At 36.9% G+C, this 18,732-nt stretch overlaps 5 protein-coding genes across 6 annotated transcripts; 2 read left to right on the forward strand and 3 right to left on the reverse strand.

Moving 5' to 3' along the window:
• The first annotated feature begins 349 nt into the window (after window positions 1-349).
• LOC134819898 (uncharacterized) lies at window positions 350-3,171 on the forward strand. 2 transcript variants are annotated; one of them, XM_063830060.1, is made up of 5 exons: window positions 350-504; window positions 653-772; window positions 1,107-1,223; window positions 1,459-1,609; window positions 1,915-3,171. In XM_063830060.1, exons 1-5 carry the CDS (start codon window positions 395-397, stop codon window positions 1,918-1,920), a joined length of 504 nt encoding a protein of 167 aa, XP_063686130.1. In that variant the 5' UTR covers window positions 350-394; the 3' UTR covers window positions 1,921-3,171. The 2 variants fall into 2 exon arrangements, with proteins under 2 accessions (XP_063686130.1, XP_063686124.1); XM_063830054.1 differs by having other exon boundaries at window positions 362-504; window positions 1,993-3,171.
• A 3,017-nt stretch (window positions 3,172-6,188) lies between these two features.
• Window positions 6,189-13,380, forward strand: LOC134812461 (dnaJ homolog subfamily C member 11-like). The gene is made up of 13 exons (XM_063819897.1): window positions 6,189-6,233; window positions 6,397-6,523; window positions 6,699-6,799; window positions 7,066-7,254; window positions 7,511-7,656; window positions 7,770-7,870; window positions 8,193-8,323; window positions 8,853-8,944; window positions 10,815-10,934; window positions 11,182-11,332; window positions 11,467-11,721; window positions 12,075-12,204; window positions 12,470-13,380. Exons 1-13 carry the CDS (start codon window positions 6,192-6,194, stop codon window positions 12,508-12,510), a joined length of 1,626 nt encoding a protein of 541 aa, XP_063675967.1. The 5' UTR covers window positions 6,189-6,191; the 3' UTR covers window positions 12,511-13,380.
• A 929-nt stretch (window positions 13,381-14,309) lies between these two features.
• LOC134813164 (uncharacterized) lies at window positions 14,310-15,164 on the reverse strand. The gene is made up of 3 exons (XM_063820855.1): window positions 14,978-15,164; window positions 14,720-14,818; window positions 14,310-14,587 (listed from the first exon to the last, which is right to left on the reverse strand). Exons 1-3 carry the CDS (start codon window positions 15,158-15,160, stop codon window positions 14,498-14,500), a joined length of 372 nt encoding a protein of 123 aa, XP_063676925.1. The 5' UTR covers window positions 15,161-15,164; the 3' UTR covers window positions 14,310-14,497.
• A 116-nt stretch (window positions 15,165-15,280) lies between these two features.
• LOC134813173 (uncharacterized) lies at window positions 15,281-17,858 on the reverse strand. Its single transcript, XM_063820863.1, has 3 exons — window positions 17,686-17,858; window positions 17,399-17,479; window positions 15,281-17,149 (listed from the first exon to the last, which is right to left on the reverse strand). The coding sequence occupies exons 1-3, from the start codon at window positions 17,836-17,838 to the stop codon at window positions 17,018-17,020; spliced, it is 366 nt and encodes a 121-aa protein (XP_063676933.1). The 5' UTR covers window positions 17,839-17,858; the 3' UTR covers window positions 15,281-17,017.
• LOC134826069 (innexin shaking-B-like) lies at window positions 15,543-16,820 on the reverse strand. Its single transcript, XM_063838334.1, has one exon. It carries the CDS (start codon window positions 16,818-16,820, stop codon window positions 15,543-15,545), a length of 1,278 nt encoding a protein of 425 aa, XP_063694404.1.
• Window positions 17,859-18,732: the final 874 nt, after the last annotated feature.

Consider the following 18,732-nt stretch of genomic DNA (forward strand, 5'->3'; position numbering starts at 1 on the left):
GAATATAAGAATATGGTTTTTTTGCATTAGTGCAATTTTGGCTTTTTAGATTTGCAACTGTAACCTACTACCCAGATAGCATACATTTGAGTAATTTTGCCAGCTTTTCCCCAACCACCACAGACAGCTCCTGTTTATGAAATATGTATTGTAAATTTGTAAATTTGACTTTTATTTCATAATATAATGTTTATGGGCATATGTTGGAATGTGCATCAACTTTAAAACTCGGCTTGTTTTTCTGAGATTGAACATGATGATCATATAATATTATTCTCAAAATAATAACGCAATTATGTTATTTCTGTTATGTTATTATATTGCAATGTTATTATTGGATTGACAGTACAGTGCGATCTTAGCCATGAATCTATAGAAGTCAAAACCTTGAAGCATGACTACAGATAAAAAGCAGTCTAAAAATTGGGCTAACACACAATGGCAGAAAAAAGAACCTCTCTTTGTTGCTGCTCCAAAACCTAATATTATATTCCCAAAAATAAAGTGCGTCACGAGTATTATTCAATCACCAACTTCGTTATTTTACGACCTATCAAAGATGTACAGTGTCTTTAAGTTTCAAATGATGGATTTACAGCTGTCCATTAACACATGAAGACTATTTTAAATACTAATAATGATCCCTATTAAGGGACTTAAAGATAAGTAAAGAGCTAGCTCTTTCTAAGCCAATCCAGCTTCCAGACGCACAGTTTAGGACTCCCAATGCTATAGATGCGGAGCAGTACGCCCATTTATCATCTATGCTCAGGTTTTTATTTCATAGCGTTAGTTTTAGATCATAATGTTAATCTATATAAAATGTAATTAAAATAGATATTATGGTAAGATATAATGTCATCAATTTGATAACTAAATTAAAACGGGCCGAGTATTCAGTGTACAACTACTCAAATCACTAATGTAAGTACAAACTACTGTTCAATAACATATTATGTAGTACAGCTATAATAATAGCATCTAGGGTAATACTAAGGATAATAATGCCGACTGTTATTTTTTGTTGAAAATTGCAAAACATGTATTGATGACAGCAACAGCTGTAAAACGGACTTCTCTTCTATAATTAAAAACTCCTTTTTCAGGACTAACATCTTCCCCGGGTGTGAGGTTAACAGATGTACTTCTTCTTACGCTCAAACCTACAGTAACCCGTACACGGAACCTAACTACTTTCCCATCAAGTCTTCCAAAGATTTCAGGTTTGATTTCAGAAACGCGTAGTTTTGAGTCTCTGAGCAATTTATTTGACAGTTTCTTTAATATCTATAATTTATACTTGGAAATAAAACAGAAAGTCAGCTCCAAATCTGCCGATAACACTCAATAAACAACTTGGTTCTTTTTGAGCCACCCAAAATGAAGTGATAAGTGAATCGTAATAGGGGGAACTGAAAAGGTTTTGTGTGCATACTGTTATGTTCTTCTAATTCACAGAAGACGAAAGCAAGGTTTCAGTAAACGTTTGGAACATGACTTGGAGATAAAGAGGATACAAGCAGCGTGGAAAGAGTACTTTGAAACACAAAAGCAGTTGATTAATTGGGACGACAAGAAATCTGATTCTAAGCCAAAACGTGCCGCTAAGGTTTGATATCCAGTATTTTTTAAATATGAAAAAAATGTCACAATTTATTTTATTATATTTGTTATAAATAACTATAAATAAACGGCTTATTTGATCCTTGATCCATTCCTTTCAAATTAAAGTCTATAAACATTAAACATGGTACTGGTTACTAAACTATCATAAAGATTGTATTCTCCATGAAAGCATTTGCTAATAGTTGTAACTGATCGCCATAGTTCTATGGTAACTTCAGTAATGTATCTGTCTCCCATAAAATATTGTTCCCTCTATCTAGCTACCATACACTGAACCCTCTCTTTTAGGCGTAGGTCCCTGCATCTGGAGCAACTTGGAACACTAAACTAGAGAATTCCTCAAATGTAACTAGATCCCTCCTGCAGCCTGCTCCAGTTCCTGTCAAAAAGAAGAAACCTCCTCCAAAACCCAAACTTAAACCTCCTCCTGAGCCTGTAATACCTAGTCCGGATATGGGAGATCTAGATATCTTCCCTTCACACGAAACACCAGAGTGGGCTAAAGGTGGGGACTCAATTCCTGAGGAGTTGGAGCAATCTGAGATGGAGACTGAACAATTCTGGGCTTTTTACGATGACCCCTTCTAAAAGTAACCATGGTACTGTCATGGTTACATGAAGAAGAAGTACCTATACTCGAACAGTTACTCTCAGTAGTATAATTATTTCCACTCACTCCAACTCCTCTGTTGACTGCTGCAGGTTGTTTCCGAATGTCATGTAGCTTAGTAGCTTACCCAGCTAGCTTTTAAATAAAGTACATGTTACAATATTAGTATATGTAGTTACAATAGCTCCACGAGCTATTTTTAAAATACAGCACAAGTTTGCATTCAACATATTATTCATAATATTGTCCGCTTGCTGCAATTAGAAGATCTGTTTATCGTTATTTATACACGTTCTCGCCATGTATTTACTATGAATATGGTTGAAGTTTAGTCTTATCTCAGTACTAAATCACGCATAATGTGCAAATGTTTTAAACTTTTAGATTATGCTTGCTATTATCTTCTACACTCTTCTTCTTGACTATGTAGAAATATGGCAATTAGATTTAATTATACGTACACGGTACAATTTTAATTAGATTCAGTTTTTATTTTAATTAGATATTATGCTTAATGATTGTTTTAGATGATTAGATTTGATCTTATTTTTACAAATTTTATACGCATGTGATGTATTGATGTATATAAATAATACGGGTATGTTTTAAGGATTGATGTTAATAGTATGTATAAATTATGTTATAGTTCTCTATATTGTATAAATAACTATTATGCTATGTATAGACCTTTGCTTGCTGATTGGAATGATAAAGAATCAATTAATTCGTAAATTATTGAATTACAGTTATGATATTATCAACAGTATTATATACATTTATAAGATTTCCCAATTTGTTCATGCCTCTTATCACATTGTAACAGGCACGTTGAGTATCGTTGCCATGGAGACCAAGTTTAATAACATTAGGATGGTTGTAATATGTTGAGATAAATTTGTAGATTTTTATAAACTTTTACAAACTTTAGATAACAACACAGCGTTTATTATTTGCTATACTGCGTTTTCATCATTAAAACAAAAACAGTGAAATTCTAAAGTAACCTAGTTAATGGTAGTGATCGTATTGTTAGTATTATATATCTGATGTCTATAGATGTGGATACTGGCGGGGAGGTGATAATTGTTTGTTAACATTAATAGTGAGCACATGTTAAGCAGGCTGAGGAGGTGATAATTGTTTGTTTACATTTTAGGTCGAGCACATGTTAAGCAGGCTGAGGAGGTGATACATATTTTGTATTATAGAAGGTTTGTAACACTTGTAACGCCTTCTTGTTACCCCCCTTTGAGGACCCCGAATTATTTTCTGAACGAAAGCTCAAAAATAACCGAGAAATCGATCTTCTTATTAACTCATTTTGATGACTGTTTCTGACCTAAAATTGCACGAAAAATCGATTAAGCTAGGTTTCAGAACCTATAAACACTTCCTTATCCCTCAAAATTGATGTTTTATAGTTAATACGACCAACAAGCAACATATATTTTGATCCTTCGGTTCTACTCATGACCTAGACAGTTAAGCTGAACCCGACAGATTGAGGCAATCCTCACCTTAACTGATCAAACTGGTACTAACACAATTTTCAGATATAAATGTTCTTTGCGATACGTTTATTGCAGCTTTGCAACTTGAGTGAAGACCAGAGTACGAAAACACACAGCAGGTAAGCAACTCACTTTTGGTGACTGTTCCTCACGAACATTCTGATCCTGTAACATATGAACAGGGAGATCGTCTCCTTAACAAATCGAACAGGTACTATCACAATTTCCAGAGCACAGCATGATAACAAAGTCAAAAGAAACACAATGAAGGTAGGTTACCAACACCACAATATAACAATCATACTGACAACTGAATTAAATGTATTCTGACGACGGGCAGCCCTGATGTGCTCCGTGGTCCTCAACGAGCGACCACTTGTAATAGAGGTGTTATGTCATGTGACACCGATCCGTCCAATCACAAACAGGAAAAGTGAGCAGATCGATATCGTGTGTTTACTTTCCTTATCTTTATTTGACCCTCTGTTCACATTGTTATCTCTACCACATCTTGACTCGGCAAGGTCCGCGTGCAATATCTGCACCGCGGTAAACACGCCATGATTACGTCATGAACTTGAAATAGTGTGATTGTTGTACACTTATATAACCGTGCCCATCGCCCACGTACATTACAAACTGTTGGGGGGGTGGGGGCGGGGGATGGGGTTTAAGATAAACAACCGATCTTGATAGTGTGTTGGTCGCTCCTCCAACTGACTGTGATGCTTATCGTCCAGTCAGGAACAGAATAATAACATAATTTTTTAGTTATAGTATGTCTCGGCTGAACTGCGGAGATAAGTACAGTTTGCTGTAATATGTACAATTTGCTGTAATATGTGGTCGCGATTATCAACTCAGTGGAATTCCAAATGATGAACTGTGCTTTAAGTTTACACCAACTGGAACCAAAGGAATATACCCATGAGTGCTCCCTAACTTAACTTGGACGGTAAGTGTTTGACAATAAAAACTAGGACACGAATTCTCTGACAAGAAATGTTAGCAGGTTTAAATAAAATATACCTGCAATTAGCAGGTTTAAATAAAATATACCTGCAATTAGCAGGTTTAAATAAAATATACCTCCAACTGACTGTGGTGCTTATCGTCCAGTCAGGAACAGAATAATAACATAATTTTTTATTTATTCAAGTAGCCCTGGTCATTTTAAAAAAATCGTTGTCGACCTCCCTTAAAAAAACAGGGTTCAAATTTTTGTAATGTACGTGGGCGATGGGCGATGGGCACGGTTATATAAGTGTACAACAATCACACTATTTCAAGTTCATGACGTAATCATGGCGTGTTTACCGCGGTGCAGATATTGCACGCGGACCTTGCCGAGTCAAGATGTGGTATAGATAACAATGTGAACAGAGGGTCAAATAAAGATAAGGAAAGTAAACACACGATATCGATCTGCTCACTTTTCCTGTTTGTGATTGGACGGATCGGTGTCACATGACATAACACCTCTATTACAAGTGGTCGCTCGTTGAGGACCACGGAGCACATCAGGGCTGCCCGTCGTCAGAATACATTTAATTCAGTTGTCAGTATGATTGTTATATTGTGGTGTTGGTAACCTACCTTCATTGTGTTTCTTTTGACTTTGTTATCATGCTGTGCTCTGGAAATTGTGATAGTACCTGTTCGATTTGTTAAGGAGACGATCTCCCTGTTCATATGTTACAGGATCAGAATGTTCGTGAGGAACAGTCACCAAAAGTGAGTTGCTTACCTGCTGTGTGTTTTCGTACTCTGGTCTTCACTCAAGTTGCAAAGCTGCAATAAACGTATCGCAAAGAACATTTATATCTGAAAATTGTGTTAGTACCAGTTTGATCAGTTAAGGTGAGGATTGCCTCAATCTGTCGGGTTCAGCTTAACTGTCTAGGTCATGAGTAGAACCGAAGGATCAAAATATATGTTGCTTGTTGGTCGTATTAACTATAAAACATCAATTTTGAGGGATAAGGAAGTGTTTATAGGTTCTGAAACCTAGCTTAATCGATTTTTCGTGCAATTTTAGGTCAGAAACAGTCATCAAAATGAGTTAATAAGAAGATCGATTTCTCGGTTATTTTTGAGCTTTCGTTCAGAAAATAATTCGGGGTCCTCAAAGGGGGGTAACAAGAAGGCGTTACAAGTGTTACAAACCTTCTATAATACAAAATATGTATCACCTCCTCAGCCTGCTTAACATGTGCTCGACCTAAAATGTAAACAAACAATTATCACCTCCTCAGCCTGCTTAACATGTGCTCACTATTAATGTTAACAAACAATTATCACCTCCCCGCCAGTATCCACATCTATTATATAATTATATATATTATAATATATAGCGGCGCTCCTAATGTGCTGCATGGTATTGAACTTTTTGCACAGTTTTATCTATAAATCTAACAAATATATCCTTACTGTATCGTGTAGGAATGGAGGATGACTACTACAGCCTTCTTAACCTCGACCGAAAAGTAAGATACAACAGTCTTGTCTATTATAGGGATGATTAATTAATTAATTAGGGACAATTAATTAATTTAAATTATATTATCTCAAACATAGTAACTAGTAAGTCCCTGTATAATATCAAAGTAAGATAGATAAGGTAACCTTGGTAACAGATAACCCCTGTAGTGTGAAGAAGAAGAGATAAAAGGAGCGTACAGGAGACAGAGCAGACTCTTCCACCCAGATAGACACTGTGATGCTAACAAGGAGGCTGCTGAGCTCAACTTTCAGAAAATAAAACGCGCTTATGAAGGTACACATAACCTAAGTAGTACCTACTACATGTTTTATCGCACATAGTACGTCCTACAATCTACCTAGTACTTACAAAGTACCTATTTCTGTATGTCTTAAATTATTTCCTTTTACTTTCACATCTCAAGCTACCACTGAGTTAGTTTTATTCGTATAACTAATATATTGGGCAGTTCTGATAGACCCCCAAATGAGGACGATATATGATCTGTATGGTGTGGAGGGAGTAGACAGTGGCCAGCACCTGGCATTGTACGACATGGACAAAAACAAGGTATATACAATGTACAATGTACAATGTACATTGTATACTTCACGGTACATCATCCGTGCTTATTTTAGCAGACTATTGTGTTGATTTTCAGCTAAATCGACACTAAATTTCTCTTAAATTAGATTAAATATAATTTCAGCCTTATAACTGTAGCGACATACAGAGGAATATATCAATCAGAAATTGTCTTTTTGTTATTAATTATATCAATAATTTAAGTAACTTTAGATTATAATTTAAGTAGTGCTATATTGTACTAATTTCAGATAAAGGAGACATTTGAGCGGATCCAGCGTCAGACGAAGGAGAAGGAGCAAGAAGCAGCAACTAACCCCCTTAGTAACATAGCTGTAGAGTTAGACGCTAGTGGACTGTGTTACTCCAACAGAGATACTTACATTACCGAGCTATTTAATATTCCCATCAACAGTTTCTCTATATCACAAAGTGTAGACGTGAGTTTCTTAGTTACTCTCGTAGCAACTTGCTTTCTTAGCAACCGTCAAAGTATCGTGGTTACTAAAAGGAACTATCATTATTATTATTATAACCTGGTGACTCAGTGAGCTTCTTAATATGCTTACCAAGTTGTGCTGTATTGTAGGTATGTATATTTAGTGGTTATTATGTTGGTATAATAACAACATGGTGATATTTAGTAATCAAGCTGATTAATCTGGTTTATTGTAAGTGCAAATAACCCCACCACAGGCACCTCTGACAGAGAGTAACAGAGCTACAGTGATATGCACTGCAATTAACAGTGATGATATCTCGACCGGGCTCATACAGACTAATGTTAGACACACTATCTCTAATGATACCTGGCTGGAATCTGGACTAACCCTCGGTCACGGGTAATTCAATACACGAGCAGTCATTTATCTGCATTCTAACCTACCTGAATTGTTAGTTGTTACCATGGTTACTAACCAGAGTATTATATACCAGTAACCATGCGTTATTTCAGGGCTACATTCGCACTTACCGGGTACAGGAAACTTACTAAATACCTCTGGTGTCATTTTAGATCACAATGTTCAAGGATTGAGCGTGATTATCTTCAATACAGTGAGTTTTATCTTTACTGATATGTAATCTGTTATTGCGTATTATGACGATTGTTTGAAACATAACAGCAGTTATTATAGCTGATAGGTGATATGACATGACTCATTAAAAATGACCTCGTAATGATATGGAGAATATGAACAAAATGAGAAAATGCTACAACAGCCCCCCCCCCTACAACAGCCCCCCCCCCCTACAACACCCCCCCCCCCCTACAACAGCCCCCCCCCCCCCCTACAACAGCCCCCCCCCCCCTACAACAGCCCCCCCCCCCGCCCCCTACAACAGCCCCGCCCCCCCCCCCTACAACCTGCTATACCAGGTGCTGGTGCTACGCTGGGTAGTAATATCGGGGAGAATACGGTGATAAAAGCGGAGGTGTCGCTAGATAAGACAGTCAAAGGAGTGTTAACTAAGTCGTGGGAGAAGTTGAGACTTTATCTTAGTTACCAGGTAATATACCTTAGTTACCAGCTCAGGTAATATACCTTAGTTACCAGGTAATATACCTTAGTTACCAGGTAATATACCTTAGTTACCAGGTAATATACCTTAGTTACCAGGTAATATACCTTAGTTACCAGGTAATATACCTTAGTTACCAGGTAATATACCTTAGTTACCAGGTAATATACGTTTAGTTACCAGGCAATATACCTTAGTTACCAGGTAATATACCTTAGTTACCAGGTAATATACCTTAGTTACCAGGTAATATACCTTAGTTACCAGGTAATATACGTTTAGTTTTAAAGTACATTTCAAATATTGCCCTATTGCCCTAACTCCTAATACAACTAAGGCCATCCGTGCGGTGCAGGGCTTATTTTCCTTCAATACGCTTGCTAATAATATTGATAAGGAAGGGATGATCCTATGTTAGGGTCGCTGTAAAGGTGGTCTGTTCTTTATCTTGTTAATGAGAAGTGTTGGAAACTAATAATTACAGCTGGTCAGGAAACTAATAATACTGTATTTACAGATAGGACTGGAGAATCACGTGATGTCTATACAGTTGATACGACCTCTCAAGATACGATCACCTGCTGATGCTCATATTGAGTGTAGTGCAAAGTTAGTATTATATAAATTGTATTAACATATTTATTATTGTTACCATAGTGATAATTTTAATAACGAATTCACAGTAGCCACACTGTACAAACAAACATATATTCTCTTTAATAATCTAGTAACTTTTACATAACACACAGATAAGAACTGATGTTCAATATTCTACTATCATTGTCAACTTATTTAACAGAAAGTTAGTCAAATTTGTGTTGCACTCTTGTACCAGAAACACAGCATTCCTGTTTTTAAACTGAGAGCTTTCTTCTCTGAGATCTTCTTATCACCTTAGCATGAATTAGCAACAAACCAAGTTGGTAAAGTTATATTGCCCGATAAAATTAGTTACCGCACTATCCCGCCATTATTTGTACTTAAAATAAATCAGTTCAAACTTCTCTCCAACTGTAACTTGCCCGCCTTTTCCTTCAGGAAGTAAGTTGTTAACTCTTCATGTATTGTACCAGTCACAAACGTGTAGTTACTGTTGAGTGTTGGTACTACTAGGGAGCAATGCTCGTACGGGAGAGTTACTCTCCGCTCACACATACACATACTAATACATAGCACATACATATTATATAGCACATACATATAATAGCACTAACAAGTATACGGTTTTAAATAGATAAAATACACTATTCCATACATAATATAGATGGTCCGTCTTGTTATGCTGGGTGCCTAGCCTTAACTTTGGCAATCTTAATGCCAAGTGGAACCTATATAATACAATATACATATACATTGTACTTGTAACATAGTGACAAATAGTTTGTACTGGCAAGGACACAGTGTGAAGTGTTAGTGAGGTTCCTTAACAGGAGATAGTATAGCAACAGAACATGTTTAATGTTTTGACATCTTCAATTAGCTGTTAATTGTACATGGTACATATTTCTTGTATTTACAGGCTGCGTTATACATACCAATTACAGGGTTAAATCATTCCATCACTTGTTAGGGTTTCGATTGAACGTTAGAATTATCGAAGATAGAAATCACCTTGGCAATTTACCAACAGCTTTTCACCTGAAATATGCAAAATATCGCACATTGTGCAGAAGTGCTAAAAAACAGCCATTTGCATAAACCAAACATTCTTAAGCAAGCTTTTATACTTGTACAGTTAAATAATTGTTCGGTATCTGTTTAGTGTTTACCAGGGCACAGTAACTATTTGGCGTTTACCTTTAACAGTTTCGCACGCGACCTTTTCTCGCTAATATAACTAGGTAACATTTTGTATCAGAATCTATTTATAGAATTTACTGCACGGAACTCAAAAACTTTAACAAGTTGTTTGTAAACCTGAAAACTAGTGGGGAGTAAATACAAATTTGTTTTGACACGTGACGGGAATGAGCCAATCAGATGACAGCAGCGACCTCTCACAACCCCTAATTCCAATCATTTCCTCGTTGCAAAGCCTTACATTAAGGGGGCATACACCAAAACAGTGGTTAGTGCCGTCCAACCCCAATGACCTCATAGGCAGTTTAGTGACCATCTAGCGCACCGTTTCCACATCAAAAAAAAATATTTTGAGAATACCCATTTTTGTAATCGAGCATTTCCTGGTAAGAGTGGAATTTTCGGAAAAACACAATTTGTTTCATGGAGAGGCTATAAGTTAATCATTAAATAACATTTAGATATTTAGGTATAAATATATATAATATATGTACATTATATATAACCTAAATTACATAACCTTGTTAATCGGTAAATATTTTATATTACCGGGTATTCAGAGTGTTCCAAAAGTATTGTAAGGATTTACTTTTTGTATGATTACGTTAACTTACTTACCTCTATACCTTTAAGCTTACCTCTATACCTTTTAGCTTACTAAATATTACCTTGTGTTCAGGTATGATCTACTTGATGGAGCACATGTAGAGTACGGAGCATCAAAGCAACTAACTGAGTACAGTAGACTAGCTGCTCTTGTTAGAATAGGGCACATTTCTGGGGTCAAGTTAAAACTAACGTGAGTACGCCGCCGGTTGTTTTAGTTACTACAATTTGTGTGGAGACTCTTGATTATATTATCAGCAATCTTTGTAATCATTGTAAATTTGTCTGGAGTTCAACTGAATATTATGTTGTACCAGCCATGACGTATGTTGTTTCTACAATAGTGTACATCTTATGGAGCTGGGGGTTAATGTTAAGGTTGGTCACTAAGTCGAGATATTACATATAGCAGATTTACATAACAAAACTCTATATTTCAGATTATCACGAGGATCACAATCGTATAGATTTGATGTTATATTTTCTGATGTAATTGAACCAGCAGCCGTTTTATACGGCACTTTTCTACCTGTATTTGTGTACAGTGCGTTACATTGGCTAGTTATCAACCCGTATCTAAATAGACTCAAGGTAAGCTTAGTTACCTGCTATTTAAAGTCTGATCTTTCTGATAAAATGTTTTGCTAATTTTTATTCAAATTCAAATTGTCTGGTCTCCTTGAGGCCAGTCCCCGACCACACATAAAATATGAAAACTTTAACAGGCAGAGGAGATAGCATCTAAATCAGAGGAATTGAAAACTCAACTAGAACAATCTAAAGAAGAAGCTAAAGAGGCAATACAGTTAATGAGGCCTACATATGACAGGAATGTCAACGTTGAACAATGTAAAGGTGGTTTAGTGATAGTTCAAGCATGGTATGGGGTATTTGGGAGTTCCAATAAGTTGATAGACGTTACAATTCCGCTGCAATGTCTGGTCGCTAACTCTAAGCTCATGCTACCTGAGCATAATAAGGTATTTAATTGATCATTAGTCTATTTTATTTGGTTTCTACGGTTAGAGAGTCGGGTTTACCCGGATTCGGTCACAGCCAGGTTTTTTATAAACGTTGATCGCGACGACATTTTATTATGAAAAGTACAATCGACACGACTCATTCTTTCGCGTTTGCCGCGCGTCGCGTTCGAAACTTCGAACGTTCGTTAACTTAATTTGTTGCGCGCGCGATCTGCATTTATTCGGTAGAACCTAAAAATTGTCGTCCATTTATCTTCCATGCATTCTACTGAATATAATACTCCATATTTACAAATTAACATGGAATACATTCCATAGCTGATACATTCTTGACGCTAATATGTTTTCAGACGGGACTGGTCGGGTTTTATGACGTTAGTTTTGGTGAAGACAAGCAGTTGGCAGTAAAATACCGCTTCAGAAATATCATGCACGAAGTTATGATTGAGGACGGCGAATCTATGAAAATTCCTCGACAATGTTAGTAATATCTATTGAATTATTCATAAATAGGTCTATTTAACACTAACGTTAGTAGTAATAGTGCATTTTCATCGTTAACTGCAGTTACTTTGGCCTCTTGTCTTCAGCTTAAGACTAGTCATATACTTGGCTTCAGAACTAAGACTGGTCATAAACTTGGCTGCTTCCACTCTTCAGTTGTAGTCTCCGCTGTATTTGTTACTATAGTAAATAGACTCATCATTTCTTCATTATAAATAACACTAATGCTACGTTCTTTCAGCTCATCGTATAGCACAAACTGTTAGTCAAGAGGGATCTTAGCACTAGATTCAAATTATTGCAACCAACTTACAACCATGTCTGGTTATTAACTGCGTGTGTGCGACTAATCCTCCCGAAGATAAAGACCATCGCACTAAAGAAGAAGATTGTAGAAAAAGCTCATTTGACAACTGACAGATTTCCGGACTTACACCCTATAACAACACGTGACCCTGTTCAGTATACATTGGCCTGTGCAGTAACACTGCAACTCTCTCTGTGAAATTATGAGCTCGTTTCGATACGTTTCCAGCATACTATAATTCATCCTCGTCCTTTTTTCGCGGCGAACTGTTTTAGGTATGTATAATGATTTGAAATTTTGTTTTAAATTGCGGTATTGGTTCTGGATTAACTTATTTATTCAGATTTTATGGGAACTAGATTTTGATAAATACTGATTGAAGAACGGTATTAGATGTGGTCCCCGATTTTTATGATTATACGATTTGTAATGAGAATCACGTGTTTTCTACCAAGAACTTACTGTCAAACTTGTTTCCTCGACTAGTTCAAGATATAACATCCGATAAAATTGATTTAAATGGCGGCTGTTCATGTTGTGGCACATGGGTCATTGAGTTTATAAGACTAAAAGGGATAGTGAACCATGAGTCAGTGAAAAGCTTTCTAAAATGTTTTTCTTAATAGTGGAGCTGACTTTTCTCTTGAAACCCTCGTCGATGTACGGGATCTTGAGGACATAGTCAGGGGAGGGTTTACGTTCGGGATGTGAATGCTTTTTAATTGCCGGTCCCGTTATATATACAGTGGGGTGACATATGGTTTCGTCACTTCTGAATGCGCGCATTTATGGACTGGGTTTTATTTTTGCAATGATGATTTTCATAATATATAACCTGTAATACCATTTTGTATATATTTAATTTCGTTTTCCAAAAAAAAATTTTAGCGCGCGAGTTTGCGTGTACGTCACGTGATATTGTTAGCAGTGAGTGTAATCACGAGTCTGGAGAATTTGTTTAGTATGTACAAGGCCCAGACTCTTTGGCGTATCTGTAGTAAATTTTGTGGCGATGTAATATCTATGACACCACTAAAAATTGAGGAATAGGGAAGTGTTCACAATATCCAACTTAGCATGGTAAACTTATGCTATCTCTGGCTGAAGATTAACAACTCTAACAGTATTTATTTTAATCAACTGAGAAACATTTGGTCTTGTTACCTTATCAATTTTATCGAAATCGAACGATGCAGTACAAAGATATTCCGTTTTAAAATTCATGGTAATATTGAAATAGAGAAAAGTTCGTCGCTTGCTATTAAAACATGTGCTCCTTCATAAATAGAATCATTATCGTGATCAAACCCATTATTTATGGGCCTGCCAGTCTCTTCTGAAGCACGAATGAACTTAATTTCTACTGTCCGAGAAAAGTTCAGAATTTTCTCTAAACACCCATTTTTGAATTTTGTAAATCGGTGGTCCGGAAGCGGAGTTATGGTTCAATGAAAATTGTTCGTTTAACGCTGTTTGTATTGTCATTATCAGAAGTGACGAAAACATATGTCACCCCACTGTATTAGCACGAATTTTCTGTCCCAGTTTGATCGCGCCTCGCGCGCCCCAGATTCTGTCTCACTGAATGCAGTAGTGGTTTAGCGCGATACAATTTTGAAGGGGCGCGCTACAGCTATGACATTATTTGACGTGACCACAGCTTCACATCAAAGCTGGCAAATTGATTTGATTAAGGTGCGTGGTGACTGTTACCTACCTACTGTTACCTAGCAACCACAAACACTGCTCTCTCTTGAAACAAATGGTACGCATGTTGAACTTTTATCGTAAGATTTGCTGATTATTCTGCAACCTGTGCAAAATGTAATCATCAAATGACAAATATGTAACTGAGCCGGTATTGTTCAGGCAAACTTTAAACAAAAATGTCAGTTAAGAAAAGTCGTAGTAGAACATGAATTGTGAAATGAGAGGTGGTATTTGAATGATTGAACTGATGGTTTATCTACGTTCTTTGAATTGAGCTAATCCTTTTGCTTGCAGTTCGCTCTGGCACTGTCTGTCTTCTTCCTCTAGCTTATTAGCCAGCAACTGAAATTTAACATTGAAAGTCTAGGTAAGCAATTCTGGTCCTTTAAAACTGGAAAAATACTTTAAATTACAGTATATATATATATATATATATTATATATGTATATAAAAAATCTTGACCGCACATCTCACCTCTCTGCGCACTGCAAGTCTGGCTGTTTTTACAGCTTGTGTTTCTTTGTTGATAGTTTTGTAATTATCTTCCAGACTCTTCTGTTCGTGCTGGTCCTTCTGCGAATAATTAAGTTAATTTATTAAGTTAAACACTGTGTTAATACATAAAATATTATACATAATTTTCACAACAAGTTTGATATGAGGCAATAATGATTATAATTTAAAGAAAAGATGGCACTGTGCTGCAATAGTTAAGAAGTTCATGACAATCACCTCCTTCCAGTTTGCAAAGAGGCTGGTTTTTTCACACTCCACATTATCAGCTACCATTGCAGCGTTCTTCTGATCGTCCAGGATCCTACACTGCTGGCGGCGCACTGCTGGCTGTGAGCGCTGCACCCACGGGATTTTACCCTCGTAGCGCTTGCTGGTGGTGCTGTCCATGGCATCAGGCATGACTGATGCTATGTGGATGTGAACATGTAAGTGTGGGTGAGTGATGTTGATGAGTATGAATGTGCATTGTGCATGTTGGTTAACGTGTATCCCAATTATCAAATAGAGACACATTTTATTGATACAAAATAAGAAACATCTGATACAATGATAAAACATAAAATGATTAATATAAATGTATTTGAATAAAATACTACGAGGAACAATGAAATTTAAATGTTTAAACGAAATCAACGGTCAGATTACACACAATTACGTAAAATGCACTTAAATGCACTAAAATGGGCTAAAATGAGCTAAAATGAGCTAAACTGCAGGGCAGTCAAAATATAATGTTTAAAAGAAACCATGGTTAATAGTAAGGTATCTCAAGTATGATCAATTAGAGCGAATCATTGCTCTCAAACTCGATAACAGACGTCTCAGTCTTAGTGTTTAGGTTCTCAACAACATCATCATTCTTAGCAGTGGTAATCAACATGCTTGTCAGATCGTTGAAGATCTTACTGAAAAGAAGAGGGTTGGAGTTATCCGTGAGAATCTGTACAATCTCCCTTCCTCCAGCTCCAATGTTCATGAAGACAAACCTGTACATGGGTTTATTGGGCAACATTCCTTGGTCAATCATCCTGTTGTAGGTACCATTGGAGAAAAACATCTCAGAAATGTGGAGGAAACAACTGATGAGGTTAGCAAAGAACACAGCTACCAAGAGGTACCAGGTGAAAAGGAAGAGGTACTGATAAAGAACATTAGGAGCGAGAACACACTGTGCTGTCTCCACCTCTATCCCAGAGGGACCCCATCTCTTAATCTCACATGCCACCATCTTAGGAAAGAGAATGTCTTTATTGAGAGTGATGGAATTGTTAACATCCATATAAGGAGAGAACCTGGTACCGTACCAGTCAGCACCGTACCGGTACCATGTGTTATTGCCGTACTCAAACATGAAGCCTGTCAGGTAGAACACAGCAACTGTTATGAGAAGGTAGGAGAGCTTGGTTACTCCGATTACCAGACTGAAGCTGTTCTTTCGCAGCCAGGCGTAGTAACCCTTGTCGAATATGTAAGTTTTAAATCTGAAGAACAGCCAGTTGACCACTCGCTCTTGTATCTCCTCCATGTGTTTTTCACTGGCGGAGGAGGCGAGACATAGCAGCTTTATAAGCGGCTTATACTCGGACCCTCCCAACTGTTTGAACATTATGTAAGGTGTGTAGTAGAGAATAGCAACAATCCAGAAGTAAAAACTAGCCCACTGGTACCACAAGTGAAATATCCTGTCTGCTGGCAGGACATCTTTCTCACTGCCACACTTTGTTAATGTACCGTTCTTCAAGAGACGCGGCACACATGCGGGCAGATCTGATGGTAGAACTCCAGGGTAGGGCACCATGCTGGCCGGCAGATCGTACGCCTCACGCACAGTATACATTCCTAAACTCCAGCAATAGTCCTCTGCAAACTGAGGGTGAAACTTACTGAACCCGTCACACGCGATAAGGGTTCCAGAATACTGTCTCATAGTGGTTACTGCCCCCATCAGTACCATCGCTAGGAACACATAACACCTGTTTATCTGGTCCCAGCTGTCGTCTACAGTTGCGTCTTTGAACGGGGATAATCCTTTAAATCCTGATAATAACTCAATAACCATCTCTGTACGAGCTGTTCACAATCAGAATAAACAAAAACACAAACAAATGCAGACTGTAGTTATTTTTTATGCTTCTCCAACACAAACAAAAAGTCTCCCGCGTCGTAAGGAGGAGCAGATGTAAGACTATCAGGTAAGCTCTTATAGTCTCTACTGTGTCGTAAGGAGGAGCAAATGTAAGACTATCAGGTAAGCTCTTATAGTCTACACTGTTTGTAAGTGAGACCCAGTGCTTCTAACTCTGCCCCATACTGCACCCTCTCACTGTCAAGTAAGCGCCGCAAGTTCACTCTTCTAGAGGTCATGAGTTGTGACTTTGCTGAGCGCAACTGAAATGAAATTAATTATCTGTTCCGACTACAATCACGCTTGTTAGTTAATTAACCACCATGAATTTCTTCACAATTTTACCACTATTATTATCTGTTTTTGAGTTTAATGTTGAAATTAAAGTACATTTTCGTACAAAAGCTGTTCATTTAAGTCTGGTCTACCAGTACAGGCACTGCCGCCGTCAAGTTATAATTAAGTTATTTTAAGAGATTGCTAAACATCTAAATAAGTACACGTCCACTGACCTCTTGGTCAAGAGTTTCTTTGTATCTCTTTAATATTTTCCTCTCGGTAGCCTCTTCTGCTACTTCGTTCCACTGTGCTATCTGAAGGTTAAGGTGTTTTATTGTTCATAATCAGAACAACTTGTAACCACATTATGAATCTAATGAATCAAAAAAATGTTAATATTGATTGATTGATCATTACAAGCGGATCTATTATCCATATCAGCATTCAGCAATCATCCTTATTATTACAAGATATTTGATTATCGGAGATAAGTCCATGTCAGTAAGTGAATTCTTTGAACCTGACACTTGAGGAATGTTTCCTTAATAGCAGCCTTGTCAGCAGCTAATGTCTCAGTAGCTCTGATGCTTGCATTCTGTCGTGCCAATGCTCTGTGTAGCGCTGCAGCTCTCGGCACTTCACTCTCATAACGATAACTGGTTGTCATTTCCATCTTGTATCTTCTTATTTTACTTATCTAAGAAGAGTGTTGTTTCATTCATAATTTGATAATCAGAAGTGTTTCAGACTTATAATTTTAAATGCAAATCACAGATAATATTCTTATCGCAAAGTTACAAATATGAGTACATGTGGTACTTTTATGAAAAATACTGTGTTTTTGTAAAAGAGTTTTGAAAATTTGCAATAAATGAAAATTTGTTGTTAGACATTGTTATCACTGAGAGGGATGGAGAGGGTTTCTAAATGATTAGTTATAACGCTAGAGAGTAGTTTTATTTTGACACAATAGCTATAATGTAAAAAACTGAGGGAGCTTTAAAATTTACCAAATTGGCATAATATGTGAACAACTTCTTAGCTTGGACGATATGTTCAGCCTTGGGAAAGGGGAGGAAAACCTTTTTCTTCATGTCTTTGCCTTGGAACCACTTATTGTATACAAAAACTCAATATATATGAAGAAACTTGTTACCTCGTACAAGAGATGTGTGTGAAGCAGACCACTCTAACTAGTAGGAGACCGCTTCACAAAAAAAGGCGACCAAGTTACCTTTTTTATCAAGCCGATACCATAAAAATTATAAGACTGCCATTGAATTTTTCTAGGTAAAAAAGAAAAAATCTGAGTAAAAAACCCCCTTAAAAACTGAGGAACATTTATAAAAAACCTTTACAGTAAAAGTAGTGTATGACAATCCATGCACTGGCTCTAAATTTATATCTAGATCTGCTATTTTAACTGCACTACCACTTTTCATCATTCTTTCTCCTCTAAGAGCAATAATTGTTGTTCTCAATAAGTCAAATCTTATTCTTTCCCTGATAAATGTCATCGCCTCACTGTATCTTTGAACTGATTTTCTAGATAGTTTATCAGCTAACT

The sequence above is a fragment of the Bolinopsis microptera genome, chromosome 1 (genome assembly GCF_026151205.1).
Source record: "Bolinopsis microptera isolate Bmic1 chromosome 1, MBARI_Bmic_1.0, whole genome shotgun sequence".
Lineage (NCBI taxonomy): Eukaryota > Metazoa > Ctenophora > Tentaculata > Lobata > Bolinopsidae > Bolinopsis > Bolinopsis microptera.